At 39.9% G+C, this 13,332-nt stretch overlaps 1 protein-coding gene across 11 annotated transcripts in view; it reads right to left on the bottom strand.

Annotated features, from left to right (window-relative positions):
* The window catches only part of HUWE1 (HECT, UBA and WWE domain containing E3 ubiquitin protein ligase 1), a 124,465-nt gene that overhangs the window by 84,332 nt on the left and 26,801 nt on the right, over positions 1–13,332 (bottom strand). For 9 of the 11 annotated variants that reach the window (XM_044443521.1, XM_044443519.1, XM_044443526.1 and 6 more), the window contains exons 3-14: positions 10,912–10,982; positions 10,072–10,170; positions 9,445–9,651; positions 8,711–8,863; positions 6,645–6,707; positions 5,088–5,165; positions 4,123–4,170; positions 3,959–4,027; positions 3,129–3,228; positions 1,495–1,595; positions 1,034–1,184; positions 809–936 (exon numbers count right to left, since the gene is read on the bottom strand). In XM_044443521.1, coding sequence (XP_044299456.1) covers positions 809–936; positions 1,034–1,184; positions 1,495–1,595; positions 3,129–3,228; positions 3,959–4,027; positions 4,123–4,170; positions 5,088–5,165; positions 6,645–6,707; positions 8,711–8,863; positions 9,445–9,651; positions 10,072–10,170; positions 10,912–10,956 — 1,242 coding nt within the window. In that variant the 5' untranslated portion in view covers positions 10,957–10,982. Of the gene's footprint in view, positions 1–808; positions 937–1,033; positions 1,185–1,494; positions 1,596–3,128; positions 3,229–3,958; positions 4,028–4,122; positions 4,171–5,087; positions 5,166–6,644; positions 6,708–8,710; positions 8,864–9,444; positions 9,652–10,071; positions 10,171–10,911; positions 10,986–13,332 lie in introns of all 11 variants that reach the window. The other 2 variants (XM_044443522.1, XM_044443527.1) reach the window with 2 other exon arrangements.

The following is a 13,332-nucleotide window of genomic DNA, read 5'->3' as shown; positions in this document are numbered from 1 at the left end:
AATTCCCAACTGACAGTGGCAAACATCCAGTACTCCCAAAGGCACAGAGCTCTCCCCAGGATTATCTGTACCTAAACTTAATCCTAAAAGACAGACCCTATATATGATTCTGATCAAAACCTTATATTATTTTGTGTGAAAGTTTTAGAATAGCAAGGTCAAGCCAAGTGAAGTCTGACTGGATTCAAACTAAATTCATGTTGCTGTTTGCAGCTGTCACACTAGTCACAACAGACCAAGTGAGGCAGAGGTTATATGCAACTGGTCTGCTAGGTATGCTGCCAAATATTTTAATTCCTCACAGGGCAGTTCCCTGTACCTTGTCTGGAATGTTATTCTAAACTCAAGGAATGAAAAAGTTCAAGTCAGGTTCCAGCCAACTTGCTCACACCTATTATTTCTAGTAGAACTTGGCTTGACAAAACCTCTCAGTTATGACAAATCAGATAAACAACAATATGGGCCAGTGTTTTTGACTCTAGTTAGTTTCTTGGCTTCAGTAGCCCAGAGGTCCATATTACACAATGTATAAATTTTATAGTGTGAGGAAAACCTTTTTGTGGTCAGTATTCAAGATTTACTAGCTTTTAATTTCATTCAATGAAACAGGCAGGCTTCTTTATTCTAAGAGAAACAGGAAGGTGCAGGGAAGTGGGGAGCATGAAGAGGAAAACTTCATGTACAACAATGTACCAGTTTTCTGTGCTCTCTCAACCATGGTCAAACTTGCACACACAGGTTTCTGCCTAAAATGGAAACATGGTTGTCATTTCTGCCAGCTTCACTCATCTTCCTGACTATACATTACCTTCAGTAAGGCTTCCATCATGCCACAGGAGACTAGAGCTTCACCTCCAGCATCATAGCTTGCCAGGTGATACAAGAAAGAGAAGAGTGCTGTGGCAAACTGGTGAGGATATGGCTCCATGGAAGGGTCTGCAAGTGAAGGCAACAGCATTAAATTTCCCTGACAATGGTTCATAATACACCCAAATCATATTAAACCTTGTGCATTTGAAAAGCACATACTTACCAATCATAGCCTGTATACAGTTCCGGACCAGGACTGGCAAAAATCCATGGTAGGAAGCTGTTCCAGTGCAGTCAATAATACTGCTGAGTTTTGGAGTTCGCTCCAAGTGCACAATGGAAGTCAATGTCCTCAGTGAGGCAGCTTTAATGTCCTATCAAGAAGAAACTAGGCAATTAATCATGTAGGCTATGATGACCTTATGCTATATTATAAATGCCAAAATAAACTTCATACCTCCACTTTCAGGGACAGATTACTAGCATAAGAAGCTGAAACAGGCTATTGGAAAGCTTAAAAAAATGGCAGTACAGCAGAAAGTACCAGAGAATCATAACAGTCTTATCAATCCAGCCTAATATCAATGCTTTGGGAAGGAACCAAAGTGAGCATTTGACGAATCAAAGTTGAGCTAGCTTTCCTTCACCAAGTCTGGGCTAGGGAAGCAAGCTTAGCTGACCTACCATTAATTGTTTGTCTGTTATTTGTAAAACATCCACTAGCTCCTCTATCAACCCATTGTATAGTATGCTGTTGGCGGATTCTTGCAAGGCATTTGAATACACTGTAGAAAGGGAGAGAGGCTATGTTAAGAATTTGCAGCAGTTGACAGACATGGAGAAAAACAAACCTATCCATTATTTCAAGTGATACTTGACCAGGTCATATAATGATGACCTTCAATATTAGGATCCAGAAGCACAAGCTTCTAGTGTTTGAGCTATATATTCACTGCATCCCACCAGAGGAAGCAAACAATGTGGCTTTGCTAGGTTTGGCTCTCTGCTAATATCTATATTTGTCAGTATTTGTCAGTCCACTACCCTAAATTCTATTTCTTGTAGACATACCCACACCCCCTCCAAGTGGCCACAAAAATGCATAGCAACTAAATCAAATAGGGCTCCACTGGCTGAGGGTTTGCTCCCTGGCCTGCAACTGGGGAGATGACCCTTGAAACATGGATGGCTAATTTTGACCTGTCAAAGTTCTGTCAATTTATTTAAAATTGTTTTGCTGTGATCTACTTTCCCCTGCATTCAAGTATCTATAAAGATCTGCTAGGAAAAGTTATCAAGATATTTTAGGTGGCAGTGGAATCCCTAAATTTAAGTCTGGAGCAGTAACAGTGAACTTAATCCCCATAAACAAATGCTTCCTGGTCCTATGCATCTCGGGGTCTCAGTTCACACTTCCCTGTAAGTATTAGCTTAGCAGCTTGGAGGGTTTTCCTGAGCTACTGTTCCTTTTAGGTATATAGGTGGCTTGTGTGTCTAGCAGTGCTTTTTACCAGGCATACCAGCTGAGACTTGTTTGCAGTAGTAGAGAGTTAGTAACTATCATATGTGCTTTGATAATGCCCTTGACAAGATTAGACTGTACCACAATTCTATCAGGTTACTCTTGAAAGCTGTTCATAAACGTCAGCTAATGAAGAACACATCAGCCCAGTTACTATTTCTTTGATTTATATCCAGCTCTTTTCTTATACAAACTCAAAGCCGCTTGCATCATTCTCCTCCTCCTGCTTCAATCATATTTCCACAACAACAACCCTGTGAGAGTTTATGACTGGCCCAAAGTCGCCCAGCTGGCTCCACGGCCAAGCGACGACTAGAACCCAGATTCCCTGAGTCCTAGTCCCACAATCTTAACCACTATACCACACTGGCTCACTATTCTAGCCACAACTGGCTATCAGGATCCTCTTCCTTGAGCCAAAAATATATTAACTTGTTATCTGTGCTATTATACTGCTATGGGTTTTTAAAATACTAATAGTCCTGGATCTGAAGTATCTGGGTCCTATGACACTATTCATTCACTTTATTTATGCAATTTTTTAAAAGGCCTACTCCAGGTTCCATTTGGGGTCAAGATATTTTCTGTGGCTGAGAAAGTCACTATGTCATAATGAGCTGTTAAAAAGCAGCCTAGAAAACTAACACAATATAAATGGTTTAGTTCAGCTACCAAAAATGCACAATGCTCAAAGATAGCTTTACAGCTGCATCAGAATCTACTTGTCTAAACTCACAATTTTCCCCATTACACTCAGCAATGCCACAGAAAATAACCCACCCACCACGATCCTTACCTAATATAGAAATGGCATGCAATCTGGCCTGAACAGCTTGCAACCGCTTTTTATGATTGGAAAAACCATGGGCCAGGCGAATGTGTGTGAACAGCAGCATCTACAAGAAAGAGTAACAGTGTTACACTAATGATTCAAGCACCCAACCACAACTAGATGTCCCTCACACCATTATGCCTAGCCAACAGTCACTTTGACCAGACTGACTGAGACTGAATGAGCTCTATCACTTCAGTTGGGGTAGTACACCAATTTTCAATGGTCTTCCATGCAAGAATATAGTTCAAGTAAAAACAATAACAAAAGGCAAGGCAATTAAAAAAGTGCCTCCTCTTTGTGCTAGTTTTCTATTTGCAGAACTGCTTTGATAAGCACAACGACATGTTCAATGACACTCTGCAATCTCAAATGTTATGATTCTTTCTACCACCTCAATAAGCTTCACATGTAGATGTGGCCGAAATGACTGATTTTAATGTCATCAAGGTAGTGTTTGCTGCCAGCAAATGTAATCTAATCAACCTCAATGAGTTTCAATTTCCTTATATTAGTAAATACAATATAAAAAGGCCTTCACCTCATTCTCTCGTCGGCATAATATGGAAACCTTGCCAAGGCATGCAATGGAAACTGAATCTACAAACCTCAATTCACACTGCACCCATTCAAGTCTGAAATGGTTCTAAGTACTAAGGGGACTCAAGATTCTATTCTCAGTCCTCAAATCTCTCAAGAAATAATTAATTTGTTTTCCTCTAAACTAAATCAGAAATCTCATTTCTACAATACTTGCAGAGTATAAAATTGGGGGAAGGCTGCCTGCAACATACCTGTTTATCCTTTGGGATGCTGTACATTTTGGTGAGGGATTCCATAATTTCAGAGGGGCTTTCTGAAATCTGTATTTGGGGGAAACAGTTGCTGTTTAGAAGCCAGTCTTACAAAAGATGAAGCAAAAGTTAAAATGTCACTGAATTAGCATGACTTAGCTTACCTTGTCAAGTTGCTCTATGTGGATATAATGTAGTGTGTTGCTCGTAGTCTGAGAAGAAAGCAAAAAGGATTTGGCAGTCATTTCCGATCTCTTGTCTGAAAGCCATGGAATAAAAGCAACTGTGGCATAGATCTACTTAAAGAACAGCCACAAGAGCAACAGCTCATACCAAGTTGTGGCTTTGGCTAACAATCAGACCTGGCCTTTGTGGGGTACTGAAACACATCTCAACATGGGATTACTGTGCTGGCAACCCAACTTTAAAAGAAAATTGCTGCCCTATAAATCCAAACCTAGAAAAAACAAGCATTTAAATAAGAAAAATGGAGAACAAGTCATTTCACAGGCACAGGAGGAAATCTGTACCCTGAAAACCTGACCTGGGAATGCTAGCAAAGTATCTCATCTACTCAGTTTTTCCCCCAAACCTCAGGGAACTGGATATGTTATGGAAATGTACTCACAGGGCCTACTATGCAGCTTGAGAAGGGAGGGCAAAAGGTTTGCATAAGACAAGAGACCTATCAGAGAGATTCTCAAGACAAAGGAAAGCAAACTCTCTCCAAGATAGAAGGGGCAAGTTAAGAGGGGTTTCAATGCCACCAAATCCCTATCCATCACCATCACCTTTAAGAGTAAAAAGCAACATATCCAATTACAGGGCACAGCAGCTAGAGCAGAGGTAGTACATTGGATGGACTGTGACAACCTCCAAATTGAGTTGAACAAGCTACTGAAAGCATCTGAGAATAGGAAGACTGGCTGCCAGCACCTTCTCATACCTAAAGTAACTTCTTCCATCTTACTATTCACTCACTGGCAACAGAACTCCACACTTCTTTTATAGACTGAATAGGGAGCAACATGCTATACCCTTTTTCAATCCAGTGTAGGTATGTTTGCCAAATCTTGCTCCCACCCACTTCCCACAGAACCCTACAAGAACAAGTCTGTAGGAGACTCACCCTTTTGTCCACTTTGACCTCGGCCCCTGGCTCTGCATAGAATTCAAAGTGTAGTGTAGTTGCACTGGGAGGGTATTTCTGTGTACAGATCACAGTATGGAATCAGAATAAACCAGATGGCAAACATTCTCGCCAAAAATCAAACCACTCTTTCCCTGGACTAGGGGAAGGGCACTAGCTCAATGGACAATGCACCGTGGCACTGAGATCACCCACTTGCAACAGTCCAAATATCACCATCCCCCAACTCTCCTTACATCTTTTTGTGCAAGTGGGAGGAGGAAGAGAGTTAAGATGTAAGAAGTTAGGATTAGGTATGAAGACACGGTGATGCAGAGGGACCCCTAATGATATTCAGAACATCATGGCATAATCCTAGAAGATGCATGAAAACTAAACAATGGGCTAGACCTGAATCTTTAACAGCCTCACATAGTATAACTAGCAATGCAAAAAACAACTTCGCCCTGCATCTACCAGGTTGCATAAACTTATTGGGATATCTGCAGCAGATGAGAAGCAAAAAGGTCAAAGGCAGAATTTTTACAAATGCCCTCAGACCTGGTAAGCCTCATAATTCACACAAACGCAGGTAGAAAAAAGTTACTTGAGGCACTTCCTGACATTGCTCTCTGTGACTGTAGCAGCAAACCAGGAAGCACCTTATTGATGACTTGCTTCCTATTCCAGAGGTTTAGAGTAACTGTCACTGTCTTGGTGCAATAGCAGCTGTACCATCTGTGCTGATCCCCTAGTGTTAACCCACTGGGGCAAGAAATGATTTCCATAAGGGTGAACACCCAGAATATATACAGACTAGCATGCTTATTACTCACAAAACACACTGCATTTACAAATGCCCCATGTGAAATTCTGGCTGTAATAATGGTGCTTTACTCCAGAGTGCAGCTAGGTCAAAACATAGTGCTGTTCTCCACATAAAAGAATAGCAAGCACTGGCAAGTTTTAAAGCAACAGAATTGTTCCAACAAAACTGGTAGGTGAACCACTACAAGCCAGCACCTCTACCAATTCAAAGGATCACCTCAGAAGAGAGCAAGAATTATACAGAATAATCAAGGAAAGGGGCACTCCAAAACCCCTATCAAAGAACATGCATAGGTTCCATATATTCATTGTAATAACCATGCAATGTTCACCTCAAAAAGAAAGGCAATTAGAGCAGTAAGTCAGATTGACAGCTTCAGGGTTTAAACCAGGGTGTTAGAGTCCTTTACTAAAAAATGTTATTTGAAGGCATAATCCATTCCAGATAACAGTGGTTTTTACCGTGTCAGTGTACTGAGAACTATGCTGTGTTTTGGTGGACTCTTGTCCAACAGAAAGGCCAGATTTATTTCCCACAAGAGCAGATAATTGTTTGCCAATGCTGCTATCAATACCAACAGAATGAAAAGCACTATACAAGACACACTTGAAAAAGGACTATTGGAATTCATGGGACAGCAGCTCAGAAGTAATTCCACATGTCTCAAGTCAAGCTGCCAATTCCAGAATGATGGAAAGGTAAGGGAAAACTGAAAATAGAATACTTACCAGCATGTGCAAATCTCTACAACATTCTGCCAAGCCAAAGCCATTCTCCTTGCCACCCCAACTCTGTAAAACAGGAGGACAACATAAAGGGACTATACAGAACGCAAATGAGAAAGTGCAGTGAAATAAGAGCTCTACACCTTAACTGAACCTGATTCAAAAGAAAACACAATATAAAGTAGTTTTGGCTTGTCTGCTCAATTCACTTGATTTAAAGTTGTACCAGTTGCTGAAGAGAAGCAAAGCATTCCTTTCCCATCCTTACCCTAAACACACACTTTATAGTTCTCTTATCTTAAACCAGCTGACAAATTCTGAACAATACTTAGAAGGCTTTAATAAAGGACAAGAAAGTAAGTCAACCCACCATGAAGAAATTGCAGAGATACTGTTCAATATAGTCACAAACAAAAAATTGACTACTACTAAACACAGAACTAGTAGACAATATAGAAAGACAGTAGAAAACTTTTCTATTTGCAACAGGGTTTCCAAAAGACCAGTAAATGGCTGACAGCATAATCTAGCCAATGCCTGAAATAGCTTGCAAAATTCATTGTGCCTTTGATGAGAGAACTCAAGTCACCATCACAAGCACTCCCAAGTTGCCCCCCTAAAAAGGGGGAAAAAGAAAAAAAAAAGGAAAAAGAGGGGGGAAAGGAGGGAAGGAAAAGGACAAGCTCACACACAGCTGAACACCTAGGGTCAGGTACACCATGGGCTCCTGAGAGGGGCCATTACAGAGTATATTGAAGAATAAATATGATTTCCTAAAATAGGGAGTTATCTTCATTTTATACTGAAAATAGGTAAGCAAGTCAGTAAACAGTTAAAACTCTCTATATACTGGCATTAGAAACCAAATAAAGATGTGTATAGTTCATAAACAAATTTGAAAATGTCTGTCAAAACATGCTTGGATCTGGTAAAAGCAGAAAGATAATCTGCTTCTCCTTTTAGTACATCTTTTAGGCTTATTTGCTCATTGAGAAATTTATCTCAGTTTTCTGGGTAATTAAGAATGATTTATCAAGTATTGTCAGAAATTTTGCAAGTTTATTTCCCTATGAAGTCAGTAACAACAGTGTCTGAACTTTTTCTACTGACTTTAAAAAAAATCACTATTGTTTTGCCTTCAAGCATAACATGGACAACAATTTGTTTCTTTTCACTCATGTTTATCTCTTATTGTTTATCCCTCACCTTTGCATCACCTGATTTCAGGTATTCTCCCATTCACTCCTATTCCCAAATGTACAGTAAGACCTGAGGAGAACTTTCACATGGAAGTGTCCCATCACACAATCAGCTCTTAGACTTTTGTACTGTCAGCAAGTCTTGGAAGTCTGGCCTCCCAAAAATATAGTGGCTCTAAAGCTTGTCACACATCCGACTCCCTTCATATGGTACAGTTACAAGCTGACTCACCACATGGCAAAATGAGAGGGTAACATTTGATGGAAGGGAACGGACACTAGCCAGCTTACAAAACCTCCAGTTTGACAGAAGGCCATAAGTAAAGGCTCAATGGCAGTTAAGTGTGCTGCAGGATGCTTGGCCCTATGCCTAGCCTCTAATATATAATCAACACAGACCTTTCAATGGCTATATTAAGAGGAGCGAAGGGCAAATAAAAAATGGGGGCATTTAGGTTTTTAATGAAATGTTGTGTTTGCCTCAGTGCTTTAAGCAGGAAGAATCATGCAAACAATATATACTGGTTAGGGAAATTCCACACACAAAAAAGCACTGAAGGTTAATATAGGCAGTCCAGAAAGCAACAGGGGGAAAAACACAGTTAAGGTGTAAGTTTTACATATAGGAAGCAAATATAGTAAACTATGCCAGACAGCTTGATTTTTTGGTTGCTTTGGATGAAACTTTGAATGAAGCAAAGAAACAAAACATTTGGATAAATATCAGCAGTCCACATGTGTGCCAAATGAAAGAAATTGATTTAATAATCTAACTATAATTTGAACCATTACTATGGTTTTAGAAGGGAAATCAGCTAGAAAAGCATTAAGACCATGAACTTGCTTGTATGTTTCTTTACAACTACTTACCTCTGCCAAATGCTGTAGCCGGGACAGAAGAGGCATCCTCTTATCAGAACCCAGGCGTGTGATGTAATTGGAGCGTTTGCTGAACACATACAGGAGATTTAGCACTGCAAGCACCACTTGCATATCAGAGGATGCCAACAATGTCGTCAAGTGCTAGATTAAGGCAGAACAAAGTGCCTGTCTCAGTCCTGAAGTCAATACTATTCCCAAACAGAGATTTCAGTTCTCCCTTCTGACTGGGAAAGAGACTCCCATGCCCTCCTTGGCCTGAAGTACCACTGTAGCATTATGGCTATGAGTGTATGCAATGAAGTCCTCTAATTTATATACCGCTTTTGCTCTGCACTCAACAGATGGTTTTAGATTAACTAATAGTCCTCAACTTTACTTGAATCAACCCATACGCAGGTAATATGATTCACATAGTACTGTAGCCTAAAAACAAATTATATGACCATGAAGGGCAAAGTCATTTTACAGATGTTACATTAATCTGACATTAATTCTTTAAAATATTAAGCTACAATGTGATGATATTAATACTGACTGACCTTATACAGGCTTTGTAATGTAAAGATTAACAAAGCACTATATACTACACTTTGAATACTTTAAAGCACTAAATAAATGCTAAATGTTTAAACATTAAATGCTTGAGTATTATTGTTACAACTTTGCTAGGATAACAACTTTCCAGGTGAAAGGCCCTCCAGTCCATCCTTCCACTTCATTACCTCAATAGAGCTATACAGGTGACGTGAAAAACTGTATTCTATAAGCAGAGCAGTGAAGTTCAGCACTGACAGCAGCAGGGATTTCAGTTGTTCTCTATCTGGCCTGTCGCACACCAACATCCATGACATGTTCTCCACCGTTTGCCCAGCATCTGCCAGGATGCCATCAAATCTGTCTAGCAAGTCTACCCAGTGGTAAAGTTCACACTGAAAAAAAAAGGAAGTATTCAGGAGACATAACTGGGAAAGGTCTCATAGGTTTCTTGGGAAAGATCTTGACTGCCACAAGCATCACAGAAGGGAGGACAAACCAGTCCCCCTAGTTATCACAAGTGACTTGGGAGATTTGGCTGTTGGACAGTATAGAAATTAAATAAATAATGTTTTATTCAGCCTCAAATTACCGAACATGAAATTCAACACCAAGTCCCACTGTGCAACAAATCAGCCTGCACAGGATCAAGCTGTAAAACTGTTTTATCGAACTACACTTGAATCAACATATTAACCAACCTGTCCAATGCCCATTTTATCCTCTATCTGCACCAAATAAATATAAATGATCAGGTGTTTGTATATTTCCAAATACAACAAAAAGACACTATATAATTTACTATCACAACATACCTTCCCAATATTCCATGTTTTGATCTGTTGGAGTTCCAGCAGCAGCTGTTCATCACTGCATACCTTGAGTTTCTCTATCAAGGCTCTGCAGTCTGCAGGCTGCAGAAAGGATAAAAATTGCATAAGGAACCCACTAATTGCCATAGAGTGATCTGTGCTCCTTCATATAAGGGAAGTAATTACTTTAAGCAAAAACAGAAACAAAGCCACTGCCATCCTTCCCTACCCCAGCGTACACACAATCTTACTACCAGCAACTTGGGTTTTTGAGCATTTGTATTTGCAGAAAGCAAAAAATCCATTGCCTGCAAATTCCTAACCTTCCCTCCATCCCATCCCTGAACCACTCTATTCTATCACTTTTAGAGTGTCAAATAGCTAAACTTCTCAAAAACCCTCTTCATTGGTCAACCTAGGTGTATGACTCTAGATAACAATCTTGCGGATGGCTAAAACTCAGTTAAGGGATACACTGATGTCTCAGTCCACTGCAAAATACATCGGTTTCTTCTGAGTTCCCTTTTTCTTGAAATAATTACCTATAGAGCAAACCAATTTCTGTAATTATAGGTTTGGCATTACCCACAACCTTAGCCATCTTGGAGAAATCAGTTTATTTATAGCACAGTGATCTCTCTGTTTCTCCCACAAAGTTTTCTACTAAGGAACTTGCAATCAATATAGTACTACAAAATGCAGAAATCTTTCATAAATTAATGCCCGGACTGCATTGTCATGCACAATGTCATAAAGTAACCTCCTCAACCCTGTTTCAGTATCTTGTGCATGTTCCAGTTGCATAACTATGGTGAACTCAAAGGGACAAGAGGCAATACTTACAGCCTCAGTAGGCGTTTTCTTCAGCTTAGTTCGGTCCACTTTCATTTTTATTAGTTTTCCACTTTCCGATCCTGCTTGGTGAATCAAAAGGGAGAACAGATTGTCAATATGAATACTTCTTCAACCAGTTAACAAACAACAGAAGAACCAAAGTGATATGTAGATTTGAGACAGAGTTGGATAAATACAGCAAGGAATAGAATTAAGTGCTGAGGCTTATATGTATACATGTATACATACTGGGCTTGTCTGCACATCAAGCCTGCAATCAGTTAACTAATCCAAAATTTGTGGTAATGTATACTGCTTCTCTTTTCTGTAAATGACCTCTAATCAGCCTGATTGGAGGTTGTGAGCATGATGTGCAAACCTGAACTAATGAGCTGTTTACTGGCTAAACAGCAAATAAATGCCTGAAAATCTTGGGTTAAATGATCCACAAGTTGCCATCATGGCATGTGAACCAGATCACAGAAGTTCACTAATGCAGGGTAGACTGATGACTATGGAAGCTATCCATGGTACAGAACTCCATTCCTAAAATAGGCTCACTACCAGGGAGCACCATGGAAAACTTCTTTAAATCTCAGTATCAAAGCTGCAATGGATGAGGGGCCCCACTGGCACTGGAGTTCTCAGCCACCCCTGCCCTAACCCTTAAGCTAACTCCTATAACTCATTAAGAATTTTTCATGAGAAACGTGCACCTATAAAAAACATTTGAGTTCTGCTTTATCCTGTTTTCTTTGCAGACCCCCATCTCTACTATAAATCTCCAACATTACTACAGATACATACTGGAACCCTGTGAACAAATTTCTAGCCAAATACTTAATATTAGAAGCGTTATCATCTCATTACACTTGTTCTAAAAAATATAATAATAAAAATAAAAATAGGTGGGTAGGGCAGAGGAAGACCTAAGTTGGCAGCATACCTTATAACCTTTCATTCTTTAGCTCAGGAAACTAACCTCAATCACCCTAAAAATTGTACATCAGCTGAGGGAAAGTAATAAAGAAAAACCTGAACATCTGCCAAGAACCAGGAGGTTGTGGCAGAAGAAATCTCCCACAAAGACAAGACAGTAAGGGACTGTCCTTAGCATGTGCAAGTTCAAACATGAACTGCTCAGTTTAATTTCAGTGAAAAGTTTTCTCCCAAAAGTCAAACAGTCATGTCTTAAAGTGCATACCCAGGCACGAGAGAATCTCCCTGCTAGAAACCTATCATTGTTAATTGTAACTCATGCTTTTTAAAGTAACTATGCCTAAAAATTTCAACATGCATTCTAATTTCACTGGCAAATTGGAACAAATTATTAAGGACCTTCCTGAAGACACAAAAAGCTGTACCGAGCTTGATCACTTTAATTACTATTCATAGAGGTTTCCTGAAACAAATTCCTGGAAGGCAGAATTCACGCATCTTTGACAGCTTGCTCACCCACTAAAACCAAGTCACCAATTCAGAAACAGAAGTAAGTTCCAAAGCATTAATCATATCAAGGATAGTTCTTTGGTCCATGTGCGGTAGCAATTTGACAAGTGAAACTATTAGAACATTCATGCCACAAGACTGGGTTTTAAAGATCCTGGGAAGTGATGTATTGAGTTCAAAAACCGGGCAACATCCAACACTGCGCAAGCAGACTTTTTTCTTCTCCCCCACCAGGCTCCCAGTTCTACTTTCAAGAACAGATTGAGGGACTGCATATAAAGAAAAATCTATGCTGCTGACACAGCGAGGCCCAGTGGGGTTAACCAAGATAACAACTGGAAAAGTCCTTTAGGTAATCACTCTAGCCAGAACCTAAAATGACATACTCCAATCAACCAGGACCTCTTATTAGAGGCTTTCTATATTTTCCCTACAGTTATAGACCAAGGTGGAAAATTTGTTACCTGTGGATTCCCCATTTACTTGTTCATCAGACTGTGGAGACAGAATTGACTGACAAGGAGGTACAGTCTTTCTGTAAACTGAATTCCAGTCTGAAACTATCATCTATTCTGTACTTCCTATGGCTTAACCCAGACCCTTGTGATAGAAACCTGTCATTTGACAAGGTAGAAGCTGGACAGTGACAAGTAAGTAGGAGGCAGATCCCTAGATAAGAAAAATACTCTTATTCTCTCTAAAGAAGAAATGCCCCATGCATACTGGGTGGCTTGACTACCGAGTGGATTATACACTTAAGCCAAAGGCTGCCTCAGAGGCCAAAAAAAGCAAGAAAAAAAAGCACATAGTGGTTCCTGTGAATCACAAAGGAAGGCTGAATGTTTGTTCAACCAGTCACCTTGCAACCTGTCCTCTTCCCTTGATATTCAGGGCCTTGACAGACCAAGTGTGCTGTCCACCTGAAAAACAGTATGGCCAGTCTACAAAGTGCTGGCAATCTGACACCACTGTGTTTGCTGG

Source organism: Varanus komodoensis, unplaced genomic scaffold (assembly GCF_004798865.1).
Source record: "Varanus komodoensis strain SLA01 unplaced genomic scaffold, ASM479886v1 scaffold42, whole genome shotgun sequence".
In the NCBI taxonomy this organism is placed as follows: domain Eukaryota; kingdom Metazoa; phylum Chordata; class Lepidosauria; order Squamata; family Varanidae; genus Varanus; species Varanus komodoensis.
This window is presented reverse-complemented; position numbering and strand designations above follow the sequence as displayed.